General features: G+C 55.9%; 1 protein-coding gene across 2 annotated transcripts; it reads left to right on the plus strand.

The window, feature by feature from the left end:
• Positions 1-3,840: 3,840 nt before the first annotated feature.
• On the plus strand, positions 3,841-8,739 carry LOC113901792 (beta-lactoglobulin). 2 transcript variants are annotated; one of them, XM_027556706.1, is made up of 7 exons: positions 3,841-4,145; positions 4,815-4,954; positions 5,819-5,892; positions 7,012-7,122; positions 7,798-7,902; positions 8,125-8,166; positions 8,556-8,739. In XM_027556706.1, exons 1-6 carry the CDS (start codon positions 4,056-4,058, stop codon positions 8,139-8,141), a joined length of 537 nt encoding a protein of 178 aa, XP_027412507.1. In that variant the 5' UTR covers positions 3,841-4,055; the 3' UTR covers positions 8,142-8,166; positions 8,556-8,739. The 2 variants fall into 2 exon arrangements, with proteins under 2 accessions (XP_027412507.1, XP_027412508.1); XM_027556707.1 differs by having other exon boundaries at positions 8,125-8,141; positions 8,556-8,733.
• The last annotated feature ends 9,591 nt before the right edge of the window (positions 8,740-18,330 follow it).

The following is an 18,330-nucleotide window of genomic DNA, read 5'->3' on the forward strand; positions in this document are numbered from 1 at the left end:
TTGTTCTAGTTCTGTGAAAAATGATGCTGGTATTTTGATAAGGATTGCATTGAATCTGTAAAGCTACAGATATAGTCATTGGTATATCAGTATAGTCAGTATAGATCAGTATAGATCAGTGTCAGTATAGTCACTTTAACAATATTAACTCTTCCAATCTGTGAGCATGATATATTTTCCCCTCTATATCATCTTCAATTTCTTCTATCAGTTTCTTTCATTGCAGTTTTCTGAGTACAGGTCTTATACCTCCTTGGTTAGAGTCATTCCTCGGTATTTTATTCCTTCTGGTACAATTGTGAATGAGATAATTTTCTTAGTTTCTCTTTCTGATAGCTCATTGTTAGTGTATAGAGAAGCAACAGATTTCTATGTATTAATTTTGTATCCTGCTATTTTACTGAATTCACTTATTAGCTTTTTGGTGACATCTAAAGATTTTCTTAAGAAAATGGCATGGTATGGTATGACAAGCTGTCAAGCCACCTGCAAACAGTGGTGGTTTTACTTCTTCCTTTCCAGTCCGGATTTCTTTTATTTCTTTTTGTCTGAGTACTGTGACTAGGATTCCCAGTACTGTATTGAATGAAAGTGGCAAGAGTGTACTTCCTTGCCTTATTTTTCTGGTCTTAGAGGAAATGCTCTCAGGTTTTCACCATCAATTATGATGTTTGCTATGGGCTTGTCATATGTGGCCTTTATTATATGGAGGTTTATTCCCTCTATACCCACTTTGTTGAGAGTTTGTATCATAAAAGTATGTTGAATTTTGTCAAATGGTTTTCCTGCATCTATTGAGATGATGTTTATTTTTCAATTCATTAATGATTTTTATTCTTCAATTTGTTAATGTGGTATATCCCATTGATTGATTTGCAGATATCTTTGTATCCCTGGGATAAATCTCACTTGATCGTGAGCTTTCAATGTATTTTTGAATTCACTTTGCTAATATTTTGGTGGGTATTTTTGCATCTATATTCATCAATGATATTGACCTAAGGTTTTTTTTTTTTTTTTTTTTTTGTAAAGTTTTTGTCTGGTTTTAGAATCAGGGTGATGCTGGCCTCATAGAGAGAGTTTAGAAGCATTTCCTTCTCTTTGATTTTTTGGAATAGTTTGAGTAGGATAGGTATTAACTCTTCTTTAAAGGTCTGGGGACTTCCCTGGTGAGCCCGTGGTTGAGAATCCGCCTTCCAGTGCAGGGGATGTGGGTTTGCTCCCTGGTTGGGGAACCTTTAATAAGATCCCACATGCTGCAGGGCAACAAGCCCCCACGCTGCAACCACTGAGCTGCACCCACTGTGTGCCCACGGGCCACAGCCAGAGAAAACCCACAGACGGCAATGAAGTCCCAGCACAACCAGAAAAAGAAGTTCGGTAGATACAGCTGTGAAGCCCTCTGGTCCTGGACTGCTTTTGAGGGAATTGTTTAAAAATTATTGATTCAATTTCATTACTGGTAACTGGTCTGTCCATATTTTCTATTTCTTCCTGGCTCAGTCTTGGGTTTGTACATGTCTAGGAATGTATCCGTTTCTTCTGGGTTGTCCCTTTTATTAGACATGTGTGGGGGCACACAGCACCGACCAGTGAGACTCATACCGGCTTCCTGGGGCCAGGATGCGGGCCCCAAGCAGCACGGCATCCTAGACTGTGTGAATGCCCACTGACCCTGCCCAGCCCCACAGTTTCATTCTGAGAGAAGTGATTTCTTGCTTCTGCACTTACAGGCCCAAGACCTGACCTGCTTCTGAAGAGCAGGGGTTTTGGCAGGAGGGGGAGATGCTGAGAGCCGATGGGGGTCCAGGTCTCCTCCCAGGTCCCACTCTCTGGGGCAGCGCTTGGAAAAGATTGTCCAGCCTCCCTCCCATAGTGGTCAGTGCCAGCTGCCCCAGGCCAGAGGTGCTTTATTTCCGTCTCTCTCTCTGGATGGTATTCTCTGGAAGCTGAAGGTTCCTGGAAGTTATGAATAGCTTTGCCATGAAGGGCATGGTTTGTGGTCATGGTTCACAGGAACTTGGGAGACCCTGCAGCTCGGACGTCCTGAGGTTGGTGGCACCCTGATTTCCTAAGCTCGCTGGGGAACGGGGTGCTACTTCTCCCTGGCTGACCTCCCTCTGCTCTGCATCACCCAGTTCTGAGAGCAGAGTGGTGCTGGGGGCACAGCCTCTCGCATCTGACACTTGTGTTCAAACCACCCATGCTGGTGTTCGGGGGGCCACCTATGGGGAAGGCTCCTCACTGCAGGGGTGCCCCTGTCCCCTGAGAGATCAGAAGTCCCAGTCTGGATGTCGAATGGCCGAGCTCCCTCCAGAGGCTCCAGGGAGGGATCCTTGCCCCCTCCGCCGCCGCCTCCAGCTCCTGGTGCCGCACCCTTGGGCCCGATCTCGTAGACGCCTCAGTCCAGTCTCTGCCTCCGTGTTCACTGGCATTCTCCCCATGTCCCCTCTGTGTCCCCGTTTTCTCTCACAAGGACACCGGACATAAGATTAGCCCCCGTTCCAGCATCACCTGAACAGCTCACATCTGTAAAGACCTAGATTCCAAACAAGATTCCATCCTGAAGTTCCTGGTGGACGTGAGTTCTGGAGCGACGCCCTTCAACCCCATCACAGCTTGCGGTTCATCGCAAAACACGGAACCTGGGATTTATCGTAAAACCCAGGTTCTTCGTGAAACACTGAGCTTCGAGGCTTGTTGCAAGAATTAAAGGTGCTAATACAGATCAGGGCAAGGACCGAAGCTGGCCAAGCCTCCTCTTTCCATCACAGGAAAGGGAGGTCTGGGGGCGGCCGGGGGTCTGCTCCCGTGGGTGGGCTCTTTCTGGTACAGTCACCAACAGTCTCTCCGGGAAGGAAACCAGAGGCCAGAGAGCAAGCCAGAGCTAGTCTAGGAGATCCCTGAGCCTCCACCCAAGATGCCGACCAGGCCAGCGGGCCCCCTGGAAAGACCCTACAGTCTAGGGGGGGAACAGGAGCCGACCCGCCAGGCCCCCGCTATCAGGAGACACCCCAACCTTGCTCCTGTTCCCCTACCCCAGTACGCCCACCCGACCCCTGAGATGAGTGGTTTACTTGCTTAGAATGTCAATTGAAGGCTTTTGTACCCCCTTTGCCAGTGGCACAGGGCACCCACAGCCCGCTGGGTACTGATGCCCATGTGGACTCAGCCAGGAGGACTGTCCTGCGCCCTCCCTGCTCGGGCCCCCTCCATACTCAGCGACACACCCAGCACCAGCATTCCCACCACTCCTGAGGTCTGAAGGCAGCTCGCTGTGGTCTGAGCGGTGCGGAGGGAAGTGCCCTGGGAGATTTAAAATGTGAGAGGTGGGAGGTGGGAGGTTGGGTCCTGTAGGCCTTCCCATCCCACGTGCCTGCACGGAGCCCTAGTGCTACTCAGTCATGCCCCCGCAGCAGGGGTCAGGTCACTTTCCCATCCTGGGGGTTATTATGACTGTTGTCATTGTTGTTGCCATTTTTGCTACCCTAACTGGGCAGCGGGTGCTTGCAGAGCCCTCGATACTGACCAGGTTCCCCCCTCGGAGCTCGACCTGAACCCCATGTCACCCTCGCCCCAGCCTGCAGAGGGTGGGGTGACTGCAGAGATCCCTTTACCCAAGGCCACAGTCACATGGTTTGGAGGAGATGGTGCCCAAGGCAGAAGCCACCCTCCAGGACACACCTGCCCCCAGTGCTGGCTCTGACCTGTCCTTGTCTAAGAGGCTGACCCCAGAAGTGTTCCTGGCGCTGGCAGCCAGCCTGGACCCAGAGCCTGGACACCCCCTGCGCCCCCACTTCTGGGGCGTACCAGGAACCGTCCAGGCCCAGAGGGGGCCTTCCTGCTTGGCCTCGAATGGAAGAAGGCCTCCTATTGTCCTCGTAGAGGAAGCAACCCCAGGGCCCAAGGATAGGCCAGGGGGGATTCGGGGAACCGCGTGGCTGGGGGCCCGGCCCGGGCTGGCTGGCTGGCCCTCCTCCTGTATAAGGCCCCGAGCCCGCTGTCTCAGCCCTCCACTCCCTGCAGAGCTCAGAAGCGTGACCCCAGCTGCAGCCATGAAGTGCCTCCTGCTTGCCCTGGCCCTCACTTGTGGCGCCCAGGCCCTCATTGTCACCCAGACCATGAAGGGCCTGGATATCCAGAAGGTTCGAGGGTGCCCGGGTGGGTGGTGAGTTGCAGGGCAGGCAGGGGAGCTGGGCCTCAGAGACCAAGGGAGGCTGTGACGTCTGGGATTCCCATCAGTCAGCTAGAGCCGCCTGACAAATCGCCCGCCAGGGCAGCTTCAACCAGGCGTTTAGTGTCTTGCATTCTGGAGGCTGGAAGCCTGCAATCCGGGCATCGGCCCAGCTGGCTTCTCCTGCGGCCACTCTCCGGGGAGCAGACAGCCATCTTCTCCCTGTGTCCTTTGCGTGCCCTGGTTTCCTCTTCCTGTGAGGTCACCAGGCCTGCTGGATCCACGCCCGCCCACACAGCCTCACGTAACCTTTGTCATCTCTTTAAAGGCCGTGTCTCCAGTCCTGTGTTGAGGTTCTGGGGGTTAATGGGACACAGTTCAGCCCCTAAAAGAGTCGCTCTGCCCCTCAAATTTTCCCCACCTCCAGCTATGTCTCCCCAAGATCCAAATGTTGCCACGTGTGCGGGGGCTCATCTGGGTCCCTCTTTGGGCTCAGAGTGAGTCTGGGGAGAGCATTCCTCAGGGTGCCGAGTTGGGGGGAGCATCTCAGGGCTGCCCAGGCCAGGGTGGGACAGAGAGCCCACTGTGGGGCTGGGGGCCCCTTCCCGCCCCTGGAGTGCAGCTCAAGGTCCCTCCCCAGGTGGCGGGGACTTGGTACTCCTTGGCCATGGCGGCCAGCGACATCTCCCTGCTGGACGCCCAGAGTGCCCCCCTGAGAGTGTATGTGGAGGAGCTGAAGCCCACCCCTGAGGGCGACCTGGAGATCCTGCTGCAGAAATGGTGGGCGTCCCCCCCAAAAAAAGCATGGAACCCCCACTCCCCAGGGATATGGACCCCCCCGGGGTGGGGTGCAGGAGGGACCAGGGCCCCAGGGCTGGGGAACGGGGCTTGGAGTTTCCTGGTACCCCTGGAGGTCCACCCAAGGCTGCTTATCCAGGGCTTTCTCTTTCTTTTTTTCCCCCAACTTTTATTAATTTGATGCTTCAGAACATCATCAAACAAATGAACACAAAACATCATTTTCGTTAACTTGGAAGGGGAGATAAAATCCACTGAAGTGGAAATGCATAGGAAAGATACATACAGTAAGGCAGGTATTCTGAATTCGCTGTTAGTTTGAGGATTACAAATGCACTTGAGCAACAGAGAGACGTTTTCATTATTTCTGGTCTGAACAGCTCAGTATCTAAAATGAACAAGATGTCATGGAGACAAAGCCGGCGGGGGAGAGGCCCGTGTGAAGGCCGCTGGGCGGCTGCAGACCTGGGTCCTCGGGGCCCAGGCAGTTCCCACTACCAGCCCTGTCCACCCTCAGACGGGGGTCAGAGTGCAGGAGAGAGCTGGGTGGGTGTGGGGGCAGAGATGGGGACCTGAACCCCAGGACTGCCTTTTGGGGTGCCTGTGGTCAAGGCTCTCCCCAACCTTTTCTCCCTGGCTCCATCTGACTTCTCCTGGCCCATCCACCCGGTCACCTGTGGCCCCAGAGGTGACAGTGAGTGCAGCCAAGGCCGGTTGGCCAGCCGGCCCCCTATGCCCACGCCACCCGCCTCCAGCCCCTCCTGGGGCCGCCTTCTGCCCCTGGCCCTCAGTTCATCCTGATGAAAATGGTCCATGCCCGTGGCTCAGAAAGCAGCTGTCTTTCAGGGAGAACGGTGAGTGTGCTCAGAAGAAGATCATTGCAGAAAAAACCAAGATCCCTGCGGTGTTCAAGATCGATGGTGAGTGCTGGGTCCCCAGGGGACGCCCACCACCCCCCAGGGACTGTGGGCAGGTGCAGGGGGCTGGCGTCAGGCCCCGAGATGCTAAGGGGCTGGTGGTGATGAAGACACTGCCGTGCCACCTGCTTCCCTGGCCTCCCTGCCACCTGCCCGGGGCCTTGGGGCCGGTGGCCGTGGGCAGGTCCCGGCTGGGCAGGTCTGACACCCCAGGGTGACACCCGAGCTCTCTTTGCTGAGGGTGGGGTGGTGCTCGGGGCCCTCAGGCTGAGCTCAGGAGGTCCCTGTGCCCACCCAGGGGTAACCGAGAGCCGCTGCCCGCTCCAGGGGTCCAGGTGCCCCACGATCCCAGCCCACCCCACGGCTCCTTCATCTCCTGAAGACGAACTCTGTCCGCCCTCGCTCATTCACTTGTTTGTCCTAAATCCAAGATGAGAAAGCTTCGAGGTGGGGTTGGGGTTCCATCAGGGCCTGCCCTTCCGCCGGGCAGCCTGGGCCACATCTGCCCTTGGCCCCTTCAGGACTCACTCTGACTGGAGGCCCTGCACTGACTGATGCCAGGGTGCCCAGCCCAGGGTCTCCTGTGCCATCCGGCTGCACGGGGTTTGGATGCTGGTCCTGCCCCCAAGCTGCCCAGACACTGCAGGGCAGCTGGGGCCACCCGCAGGCCTCGGTCAGGGAGAGCCCCAGCTGCCCCCGCTCAGCGCTGCCCCCCAACAATTCCCCAGTCCTCAGGACGCATCCCTCTTCCCTTGCTGGGCAGTGTTCAGCCCCACCCGAGATCGGGGGAAGCCCTATTTCTTGACCACTCCGGTCCCTGGGGAGGGCGGCCTCAGACTGAGTGGTGAGTGTTCCCAAGTCCAGGAGGTGGTGGAGGGTCCCTGGCGGATCCAGAGTTGGGCTTCCAGAGTGAGGGCTTCCTGGGCCCCATGTGCCTGGCAGTGGCAGCAGGGAAGGGGCCACACCATTTTGGGGCTGGGGGATGCCAGAGGGCGCTCCCCACCCCGTCCTCACCAAGTGGTGACCCCGGGGGAGCCCCGCTGGTTGTGGGGGGTGCTGGGGGCTGACCAGAAACCCCCCTCCTGCTGGAACTCACTTTCCTCCCGTCTTGATCTCTTCCAGCCTTGAATGAGAACAAAGTCCTTGTGCTGGACACCGACTACAAAAAGTACCTGCTCTTCTGCATGGAGAACAGTGCTGAGCCCGAGCAAAGCCTGGCCTGCCAGTGCCTGGGTGGGTGCCAACCCTGGCTGCCCAGGGAGACCAGCTGTGTGGTCCTCGCTGCAACGGGGCCGGGGGGGACGGTGGGAGCAGGGAGCTTGATTCCCAGGAGGAGGAGGGATGGGGGGTCCCCGAGTCCCGCCAGGAGAGGGTGGTCATATACCGGGAGCCGGTGTCCTGGGGGCCTGTGGGTGACTGGGGACGGGGGCCAGACACACAGGCTGGGAGACGGGGGGCTGCAGCGCTCTGGTGTGACCATCACGATGGAGCCGGCGGTCACTATGAATCTAACAGCCTTTGTTACCGGGGAGTTTCAATTATTTCATCAAATAAGAACTCAGGCACAAAGCTGTCTTTCAACTGTCACGTCCTGAAAACAAATGGCAGGTGACATTTTCCATGCCATAGCAGTGCCACTGGGCATTTTCAGGGCCCATGTGCCAGGAGGGCGTGGGCATCGGCGAGTGGAGGCTCCTGGCCGTGTCAGCTGGCCCAGGGGGAGGAGGGGACCCAGACAGCCAGAGGTGGGGAGCAGGCTTTCCCCCTGTGACGCTGCAGACCCACCGCACTGCCCTGGGAGGAAGGGGAGGGAACTGGGCCAAGGGGGAAGGGCAGGTGTGCTGGAGGCCAAGGCAGACCTGCACACCACCCTGGAGAGCAGGGGTTGACCCCGTCCCGGCCCCACAGTCAGGACCCCGGAGGTGGACGACGAGGCCCTGGAGAAATTCGACAAAGCCCTCAAGGCCCTGCCCATGCACATCCGGCTGTCCTTCAACCCAACCCAGCTGGAGGGTGAGCACCCAGGCCCCACCCTGCTCCTGGGGCAGGAAGCCACCCGGCCCAGGACCACCTCCTCCCATGGTGACCCCCAGCTCCCCAGGCCTCCCGGGAGGATGGAGACGGGGTGCAGGGCCCCGAGGTGGCCCCCTCCCCACCCCCTCCCCAGCTCCCTCTGTCCTGGGGTGTCCAGTCCCATCCTGACGCTCCCCCGCCACGGCTCTCCCTCCCCCACAGAGCAGTGCCACATCTAGGTGAGCCCCTGCCGGCGCCTCTGGGGTAAGCTGCCTGCCCTGCCCCACGTCCTGGGCACACACATGGGGTAGGGGTTCTTGGTTGGGCCCGGGAGCCCCCATTAGGCCCTGGGGTCCCCCCGTAGGAATGGCTGGAAGCTGGGGTCCTTCCTGGAGACTACAGAGCCGGCTGGCCACATGCTCGCTCTTGTGGGGTGACCTGTGTCCTGGCCTCATTCACACGCTGATCTCCTCCACCTCCTTCCTGGCAGACCTAAGGGCCAAGGTGGAGGCTCAGGAAGTGGACACCTAAGGGGGAGGCTAGGGGGGTCCTTCTCCCAAGGAGGGGCCGTCCTGAATCCCCAGCCACGGACAGGCTGGCAAGGGTCTGGCAGGTACCCCAGGAATCACAGGGGAGCCCCATGTCCATTTCAGAGCCCGGGAGCCTTGGCCCCTCTGGGGACAGACGATGTCATCCCCGCCTGCCCCATCAGGGGACCAGGAGGAACCGGGACCACATTCACCCCTCCTGGGACCCAGGCCCCTCCAGGCCCCTCCTGGGGCCTCCTGCTTGGGGCCGCTCCTCCTTCAGCAATAAAGGCATAAACCTGTGCTCTCCCTTCTGAGTCTTTCCTGGATGATGGGCCGGGGGTGGAGAAGGCCCGGGACAGGGTGGGGAGTGGTCTGGCTCAGAGGATGATGGTAGGGCTGGGATCCAGGGCGTCTGCATTACAGTCTTGTGACATCTGGGGGCCCACACACATCACTACGGCTCTTTGAAACTTTCAGGAACCAGGTAGGGAGTCGGCAGAGACATCTGCCAGTTAACTTGGAGTGTTCAGTCAACACCCAAACTCGACAAAGGACAGGAAGTGGAAAATGGCTGTCTCTTAGTCTAATAAATATTGATATGAAAACTCAAGTTGCTCATGGATCAAATTATGCCTTTTTATGAATCCAGCCACTACAGTCGGTATCAAACTTCATGTACTCAAAACGCACTGATCTTTTCTGTGCTAAAATGAAATAAAGAGATTTCCCCAAGATACAGGAGCTGGGCAAAAGAGGTCACGGTTGGAAGGGGACTTGTTCTGCACACACAGCAAGGAGATCCAGCCAGTCCATCCTAAAGGAGATCAGTCCTGGGTGTTCATTGGAGGGACTGATGTTGAAGCTGAAACTCCAATACTTTGGCCACATGATGCGGAGAGCTGACTCATTTGAAAAGACCCTGATACTGGGAAAGATTGAGGGCAGGAGGAGAAGGGGATGACAGAGGATGAGATGGTTGGATGGCATCACCGACAAAATGGACATGGGTTTGGGTGGACTCCAGGAGTTGGTGATGGACAGAAAGGCCTGGCATGCTGCGGTCCATGGGGTCACAAAGAGTCGGACACGACTGAGCGACTGAACTGAACTGAACTGAATGGAAAAGAGGTATACAGCAACGTGGGGATTTTTTAGATAATAAGAATAATTTACGCATAACATAGTGTATACTCATATTTATATATATACGTGAATGCTCAGTCACACTCAGTCATATCTGACTCTGTGACCCATGGACTGTAGCCCTCCAGGCTCCTTCTGTCCACAGAATTCTCCAGGCAAGAATACTGGAGTGGGTAGCCATTTCCTCCTCCAGGGGATCCTCCCGACCCAGGGATCAAACCCATGTCTCCTGTATTGGCAGGCAGATTCTTTACCACTGCACCACCAGGGAAGCCTGTGTTACTGTCTGTGTCCCACTTAATTACCAAAGCTGCTCCAAGAAAAAGCCCCTATGCCTCTGAGCTTCCTGGCCTGCAGGAGGTGGTGGGGGTCAGTGACCTGGGAACACCCTCCCGCTTCAGAACTCCCCGGTGACCCACACTCCTGCAGACAGCCACGTAGTGCTGCTTTTCACGGCTCATTATCTTAAAAAAAAACTGAGGTCTATTTTGTGACTTCACTGCTGTAATTTCCGAACCTCCAGAGCGATGGACAGCTTCCTCCCCAGGCCTCAGGGGCTTCAGGACGCCGGCCTTCACCCACGAGTCACCAGACACACGGGGGCAGCCCCGCCTCCAGGGTGCTCACAGTCTTCCCATCGTCCTGATCAAAGAGAGAGATCAATGACTTCTCAGGAGCAAGCGGACACCCACAGGACACTGAGGTTCACCAGACTGAGCCGGTCCTTTTGAACCTAAAGACACACAGCTCTCGAAGGTTTTCTTGCTTTGAATCTGGATTTAATGCCTATTTGCCCCTCAAGAGGGAAGACACTCCTACATGTCCCCAGGACAGCCGCTCGGTGGCATCCGAGAGCACTTAGTATTATCTGACGGCAGCCTGGAATTAATTGGTCCAAACTGGACATAAACCTTGGTGGGAAGTTTCATCCCAGAGGCTCAGCCATCCTGCTTCTACCACCTGCGTCTTTCTTTCATGTGTATATATGTATTTTGTTCTCATTTTTTGGCTGTGCTGGCTCTTCGTTGCAGTTCAGCACGCAGGCTTTCTCTCTAGTTGCAGTATGAGAACTTCTCTCATTGCGGAGTGCAGTCTCTAGAATGCATGAGCTCAGTAGCTGCGTCGTGCAGGCTTAGATGTGGGATCTTTGTTCCCTGACCAGGGATCAAACCCCATCCCCTAGCCTGGAAGGCAGATTCTTAACCACTGGACCACCAGGGAAGTCCCCTGCCTGCCTGCATCTTAACCTCAGTTCAGTCGCTCAGTTGTGTCCGACTCTTTGCGACCCGATGAATTGCAGCACACCAGGCCTCCCTGTCCATCACCAACTCCCAGAGTTCACTCAGACTCACGTCCGTCGAGTCGGTGATGCCATCCAGCCATCTCATCCTCTGTCGTCCCTTTCTCCTCCTGCCCCCAATCCCTCCCAGCATCAGAGGCTTTTCCAATGAGTCAGCTCTTCTCATGAGGTGGCCAAAGTACTGGAGTTTCAGCTTCAGCATCACTCCTTCCAAAGAACACCCAGGGCTGATCTCCTTCAGAATGGACTGGTTGGATCTCCTTGCAGTCCAAGGGACTCTCAGGAGTCTTCTCCAACACCACAGTAAACCTAGAAAACTGCAAATGTAGGAGGACTCAGAGCCTCTTAACCGTTACAGGTGAATAGGGTTAGCATCCTGTCAGTCACCTGCGGTGGGGCAAGGCCGCTCTCCAGGACGTGCCAGCCCCTCGTTAACTGGACACGTCAGCTATAGCCCTTTCTCACTTAGCCTCTGATGCCTTAGCCTCGTGACTGTCCTGGGTCTGCTAAGGCTGGCCAAACACGGTGACCGCCACCTGTGAGCCATGTGGGTGGGGTGCCCAGCCTCAGAATCTCATGGGTGTCTCTGACTTGCATGAGCAGGGACAGATTGAGGAGGGAGGAGGGGGAGGGAGGAAGGAAGGGAGGGGGTCTGGAGAGCACCCCTGCCCACCCACGCCTGGATGAAAGCCCCTATTCCCCCTACTTTCCAGATCTAGCTGTTTCCGGCCTGGGGCCCCTCCCTTTGGCCTTCAGAGAGGCCATTCTTTAGCGATGTATTCGCTCTTTCATCAGAGTTCTTTAAATTTTCAGCTTGTGCATCTTTTTCAGAAAGGATTTAAGTCTTGGGTGTTGCTTCCTATTAAAGAGCCCAGCAGATCCACTGGCTGAGCTCGATCCACGGCCGCGCTCACAGGGGAAAGTCTGAGCACTTGGCCCCTGAGACTGGACTCCAAGAGCCAAGACTGGGGGCGCCACGTGGCCAAGGAGCCTCACCCGCCCTGTGCCCACACCCCGGCAGGCGGGAGGTCGCTGTCTGACCAACCAGCTGGCCGCCAGCCACGCACACCTGGTCTCCCCAGCTGACCCCCAAGACTCGCTCTCGCTCTCCATGCCATCTGGACCCGAGACGAGGACACAGAGCTCGTCTTGCTCTGGACATGAGCGTGTTCCCTGTAGCTCTCGGGGCCTCCCAAGGGACAGGCCAGAGATCAGAACCAGAGGGACAAGTGGTTCAAAGTCGAAGGCCAAACTTTAAAACCTCCAAAGCTTTATGAGGAGGGGCCAGTGGGAAACGCACACACAGCCCCCTCCTGCGGGGCAGCCCACAACCCCCACCCCCGCCCCATGCCCCTGTGGCCGGGGAGCCCTGGGTGGGCTGTGTTTCCAGCCCTGGCGGGTCAACTGGGGAGACCGATCTCAGGGGCCAGGATCTGTGCTGACCGCAAGGATGTACCACGGCCTGGATGACAGTCACACCATAGACACCACGCGGACCCCCTGCAGTCCCCGAGTCTGTCGGCACACAGCCCCGCCCCCCACAAGAAACTGAAGGCCCCTGGGTAGGGGGGCACAGAGCGGGCAGCCTAAGGTCAGCTCAAAGCCCAGGTGACCGGGCACAGCCAGGCCCCAGCCCCCACCCCAAGACCTGGAACTGCCAGCCAAGGATGGAGTGGGGGCCAAAGCCCCTCGCGCCCCGTGCCGGCAGCCGTGCGCCAGCCCCCTTCTCTGGCTGGGAGACCTCCAAAGCCCGGGGGTCCGAGAACCTGGGGGATGCAGGAACCCCAGAACATAGGCCAGCACCAGGCCGGGAGGGTGACTCCAGGTAAGGTCTCTTGTCTTTCCCAGAGAGGGGGTGAGCAAAGGACTGAAGGTCACTGTCCATCCCACGGGGCCCCGAGGCCAGTCCCAAGGCCTGGGTGAGTAGCCCACCACTCTGGCCTGGATCCTGCAGGGGGGTGGGGTGGGGAGCAGGGGCCGCCATGCCCAAGGCTGGCCCTAGGGGCAGGAAGAGATGTCCTCAGGGTGGCATCTCACGGTCCACGGGGCAGAACCAGCTGGGCACCTGCTGAGGGTCCCCGCAGTACAGGGAGGCAGCCCCAGGCTCCTGCGCTCCGTCAGCCCCCACTACAGCAGCCTCATCGCCTACAGCCATGGCCAGGAAGCGGCGGGACCACCAGCCTGGGGGCACTCCTGGGTAGGTGCCGGCTGCCCCGGGTCAGGGCTGAAGGACAACATCTTGCAGCCCGCTGCCCTGCGCAGGACAGAGCAGCCCCGCACATGGACACCATGGAGTCACATTGGGCTTAGAAGGTGGAAGCGCCTCGGAGGGAAGACAGGGCCCTGGGGATGGAGTAGGGTGTGGGCTGTGCTGGGCAGGGGGCCAGGCTGTGCTGGGCAGGGGCCTGGCTGAGCTGAAAACTGGCCAGGCGTGGGGGACCCTCCGGGGTCCTCACCAGAGGGGCCCAGGCCTGATGTAACCTTCCAAGGAGGCCTGATGCACTCCGGAGTGGCCTGGAGGGTCCAGCCCCAACAGACCCTGTGCCAGCCGTGCAGAGAGAAGACCTGCTTTAGAGGCAACACTCAGGCAAGGGGACAGGGCCGCGGCCATGGCAGCAACCACAGGGCCTGGCAGGGAGCCGAGAGGAGGACTCTCGTCTGAGAAAGGCCCCCAGTTCCCCGCCTCCAAGCACTGGCCCCTCTGAATTCAGCCAGCACAACGCCAGGGACCTTGAGTGGCTGGGGCAGTATCTTGAGTACATCTCCAGGTTCTAGCCGCAGGAAGCCCCCGCCTTCCACCTGGACGGTGAGTGCTGCCCTCCAGCCACCTCCCCTGTGCCCCCAAGAGCAGGGACAGGAGGAAGCGGGGAGGTCCTCTCCCACTAGCAGGACAAGAGCAGCTGGAAACATGGCCTGCCTCTATTGGGCACCGAAACGAATCTCTTATCTGCCAGACCTCACAAAGGCCCTGCAACATGGTGGGTGGACAGATATCCATGTCCATCCTGCAGGCTTGGACTCCGAGGCTCAGAGAGGTTCAGAAACAAGGCCAAGGTCACACAGCCCGGGGGAGGCAGTGGGAGCCAGCCTCTCCCCTGTACCCCTCCCCTGCACATCATTTAGTCGATCAACAAGCAGGAGGGCCAGCCCCACTCTGGGAGTTCAGGATGCAGGTGGAAAAAGACAGACATTCCTCGGCCCTTGTGCGGATTACCCGGGGCCACTGAGGCTCAGTCTCTAATTTATTGGGAAGGGGGACCCCAGAGCAGGGGAGCTCGGCCAGGGAGGCTGCCTGGAGGAGGGAGCGTGCAGGCGCAGATGGGAAGGGGAGGGAGAGGCGAGCAGTAGGTGGGGTCGTGGAGTCTTGTGGGTCATCTCGGGGCAGGGGGCCGTGGCTGGACCTGGGGCTGGACATCAGAAGACAAGGTGGTCGCGGTGGCTGTGTGCCCTGGGCTTGATTGACGGGTGGTCTTCAGAACAAACGGACGGAGGCCCTAGAGTCTGACCTTGTTCTCAACCCTCCACAGCCCCGTGGCTCCCCACGAAGCCTAGCTCGGCCCCCACAGCCCAGATCTTCCTGCCGGGTCCCTCCTGCCCACTGTCCTCGCCCCCCCCTCCCCTCCCCCACACCCGGGCTGGCCGAGGGGCTTTCTGAACCCCTCTGCACCCCCAGGAACCTCCCCGACCCCAAGCCCACCCCTCCCTTGCCACGGGCCACCAGGTCCTGCCAACCAACAGCTCAGAGGCTGCAGCCTCTCCCAGCCTGGTCCACAGGCTTGAAAATACTCTGGGTGTTGGGAGGGGTGGCAGGCAGCCCCCAAGTCCCCACCGAAGTAGACACAGCATTGCTGTCCGGCGAATGGAGCCACCATCTGGATCCTTCAAGTGACCCTGGACGGGGCAGGGCTGGCACTGGCCGTCCGGCCTGCACTTCCGTCGGGCTCCGGACTCCAGGAGCCCGCACCCCCGTCCCTGCCCAGCCCAGAGGGGTGCTGAGTGACCACAGTGCCAGCCCAGGCTCCCAGAAGAGTCAGGTGAGCCCAGGCCTGTGAATCTGCTGGAGAAGGGAGCCGAGGCCGCCTCGCCCTCCCCTCTCCAAGCACCCAGACAGAATGTCCCTCCTCATCCCAGGCGAGCCAGCGGCCACCTGCCTGCAAGGCCAGCTCCTAGGAAGCCGGGTCAGGACCTCAACACTAACCTCATGGAAATGCCGGAGGCAGGCGTGGCCGGATCCTGCCTCAGACACGCCCTCGGCAACAGCAAGGCCTCCTGGGAGGTCACACCTCAGGAGGGCGGCTCCCACCACGGTCACTGCGCTAGGACAGCACTGCCGCAGGGGGTCCGCCGGCCACCTGTGCAGACCTCACCTGCCTTTCATGCAAGGGGTAGGGTGGTGAACAGGTGCTCAGAGCATGGTAACTTTCTTATGGACCAGCAATCCAGCAAGAAAAAGACAGGCGGCACGTTAAAATCATGCTAAAAAAATTCTCACGTTGGGACATTGAGAAAAATGACCTGAATAAATACAAGCTTGATATTCTTGCAAAGTCTTCAATGTCATAAATATTTAATAAGTTTAAGCTAACCTATCAGTTCAAGCAATTTAATCAATATTTCAGTGGGATATTTCCCTCGAATTGTATACCTGAATCTAAAAGCCACAGGAAGGAATAAACGTTTTGAAATATTTTAGATAGAAGAGTAATGCAAGTTGATCTACCATTCAATCATAACTAATAGGGAACTAAAATGACCGAAAATGCATGGCTTTAGCTGGGAGACAGGAAGAAGAACCAGTAAAACTGGACATAAAGTCAATAAATGAACACAAGTCAGTACAGTAACTTAATATGTTATACAAGTGGCCCATCTTAAAAAGTATTATTTGTTCAACACGCGTGTGTGTGTGTGTGTGTGCACGCACGCTTGACTCAGTCACTCAGTGGTGTCTGACTCTTTGCCACCCCATGGACTACTGTAACCCACCAGGTGCCTCTGGGATTTTCCAGGCAAAAATACTGGAGCACATTGCCATTTCCTACTCCAGGAGATCTTCCTGACTCAGGGATCCAACCCTCACCTCCTGCTTCTCCTACATTGGCAGGAAGACTCCATTCAACAAGAAGTGTGGGAGAAATGACCAAGATATCTTGAGGGAAAAAAATAAGGTTATATATATAACTCTGCACATTATCTTAAAATTAATTCTGAATGAAAAGAAATCTTGAAAGCTCTATATTATCTATAACTAAGGGATGAGATACCTACCCTATGGATACAAATATCAATATAATTATGAAAACAAACTTTGGAACCCCAAAACCACCATCGACAAAACTGAAACAGGAACGACAACTTGAAATGAGTATTTTCAGCACATTTGACAAAGGGTTTACATTACAAACTCACTGAAAGCGAAAAAGGAACACCATGTTAGAAAAGTGAGCCAGACAGAAATTGGTCATTTGTACACGCACGAATCAAATGACTGACGTGTGCTAAGTCGCCTCGGTCGTGTCCAACTCTTTGAAACCCCATGGATTCCAGCCCACCAGGCTCCTCTGTCCACAGGATTCTCCAGGTAAGAATACTGGAGTGGGTTGCCATTTCCTCCTGCAGGTCAAATGGCTCATTCAGTTCAGTTCAGTTCAGTTCAGTCACTCAGTCGTGTCTGACTCTTTGTGACCCCATGAATTGCAGCACGCCAGGCCTCTCTGTCCATCACCAACTCCCAGAGTTCGCTCAAACTCACATCCATCGAGTCGGTGATGCCATCCAGCCATCTCATCCTCTGTCGGCCCCTTCTCCTCCTGCCCCCAATCCCTCCCAGCATCAGAGTCTTTTCCAATGAGTCAACTCTTCACATGAGGTGGCCAAAGTACTGGAGTTTCAGCTTCAGCATCATTCCCTCCAAAGAAATCCCAGGGCTGATCTCCTTCAGAATGGACTGGTTGGATCTCCTTGCAGTCCAAGGGACTCTCAAGAGTCTTCTCCAACACCACAGTTCAAAAGCATCAATGCTTCGGCGCTCAGCTTAACGGCTCATAACTATAGTTTAAAATGAGGTTTGACAGTGCCCCCTAGTGGTCCCGGGGCTAAGGCGCCAAGCTCCCTGCAGAGGGCTCGGGTTCGATACCTGGCTGGGGAAATGAGACCCCAACATGCCTTGTGGTATAACCCCCAAAAAAATTTTTTTTAATTTTTAAAATAAAGCAACTATACCTTAAAAACTAAAAAAATAAAATAAAATAGGCTTTGATGTCCCAAGCAATCAAAAAAAAAGATTCTATGTTTGCTTATCAAATTAGCAAAATTTTTTAAAAATTTAACTCAGCACCCACCATGTGGGGAAACATACTTTTTCTGGGGGGATGGAAATGGAAAATGTCATTCAGGGGTGACCTGTTTGCATGAGTCCTTTAAACAAGTTTGTTCTTGAACCTGGAAATTCTAGGCATTAAAAATCTTTCATTACCAAGGAATTCACAGTGCTTTCATATTGATTCCACAATATCTTTCAAGGTAGAAGTTTAGAACCCTTCTCAGTAAACCCCCTAGCCTTCTCCATAAATTGTTAGGGGGGAAAAAAAGTTAGTTTTTGTCTGTTTGTTGGTTTCAGCACAGTAGCTAAATCACACCCTCCCCTCTCTAGGTATGACCTAGGAGAGCCGATAGTGATCTTTGTGAGGTAGGGCTTGAGGCTAATGGAATATCATACTCTGTTTTGAAGTAATTTTATAGATTTTTTTTTAATCAAGAGCTGCTCTGTGGTATAAGAAAGGATGAGTCACTGGAAACAGCATCATGATTTAGCCACAGGCGACAACTGAGACAGAAAAGGTAGAAGGAGCTTGTCGTTGTTGCCGAGTTGCTAAGTCGTGTCCAAGTCTTTTCGAACGATGGACGGTAGCCCTCCAGGCTCCTCTGTCCGTGGGATTCTCCAGGCAAGAATGCTGGAGTGGGTTACCATGCTCTCCTTCAGGGGATCTTCCCCAACCAGGGATCAAACTTCTCCTGCACTGGCAGGCGGACTCTTTACCACTGCACCACGAGGGAAGCCCTATGGGATGAGCTAACCTTGACATGTGTTCTTTAGGGAAACCTTCCTGATGAGTGGCGTCCAGGGCGGGGTTGTAGACATACCACGGGCCCGGACAGGGCTTCTCACTCCAGGGCTGGACATCAGCGAGTGTGCTCCTCTCGCTCCTCTCGCCTATCTTTCCGTGGCCTCTGGCTTCCACTCCAGGAAGTGTCAGTCTTCTGACAGTTTTAGTGTTTCAGTCGTGATGACTTTTGGATCGTGCACTGTGTTACTTTGCCACAGACTGGGGGCTTAAAGGACAGAAGAGCCCTTCTCCCAGCTCTGAGGGCTGGACGTCCGAGGTGGAGGAGGCCTCTCTCCCGGGCGTGTCCTCGCTTCACCTTCCCTCTGTCCTGGGCACGTCAGTGCCCCAA

Source organism: Bos indicus x Bos taurus, chromosome 11 (assembly GCF_003369695.1).
Source record: "Bos indicus x Bos taurus breed Angus x Brahman F1 hybrid chromosome 11, Bos_hybrid_MaternalHap_v2.0, whole genome shotgun sequence".
NCBI classification, from domain to species: Eukaryota; Metazoa; Chordata; class Mammalia; order Artiodactyla; family Bovidae; genus Bos; species Bos indicus x Bos taurus.

Bases quoted from the DNA above. Each gene is read 5' to 3' on its own strand.
- LOC113901792 (XM_027556706.1), top strand. From the start codon at position 4,056: ATGAAGTGCCTCCTGCTTGCCCTGGCCCTCACTTGTGGCGCCCAGGCC. The intron at 4,955-5,818 runs GTGGGCGTCCCC...GCTGTCTTTCAG, and splicing joins GAGATCCTGCTGCAGAAATG to GGAGAACGGTGAGTGTGCTC. The intron at 5,893-7,011 runs GTGAGTGCTGGG...GATCTCTTCCAG, and splicing joins TGCGGTGTTCAAGATCGATG to CCTTGAATGAGAACAAAGTC.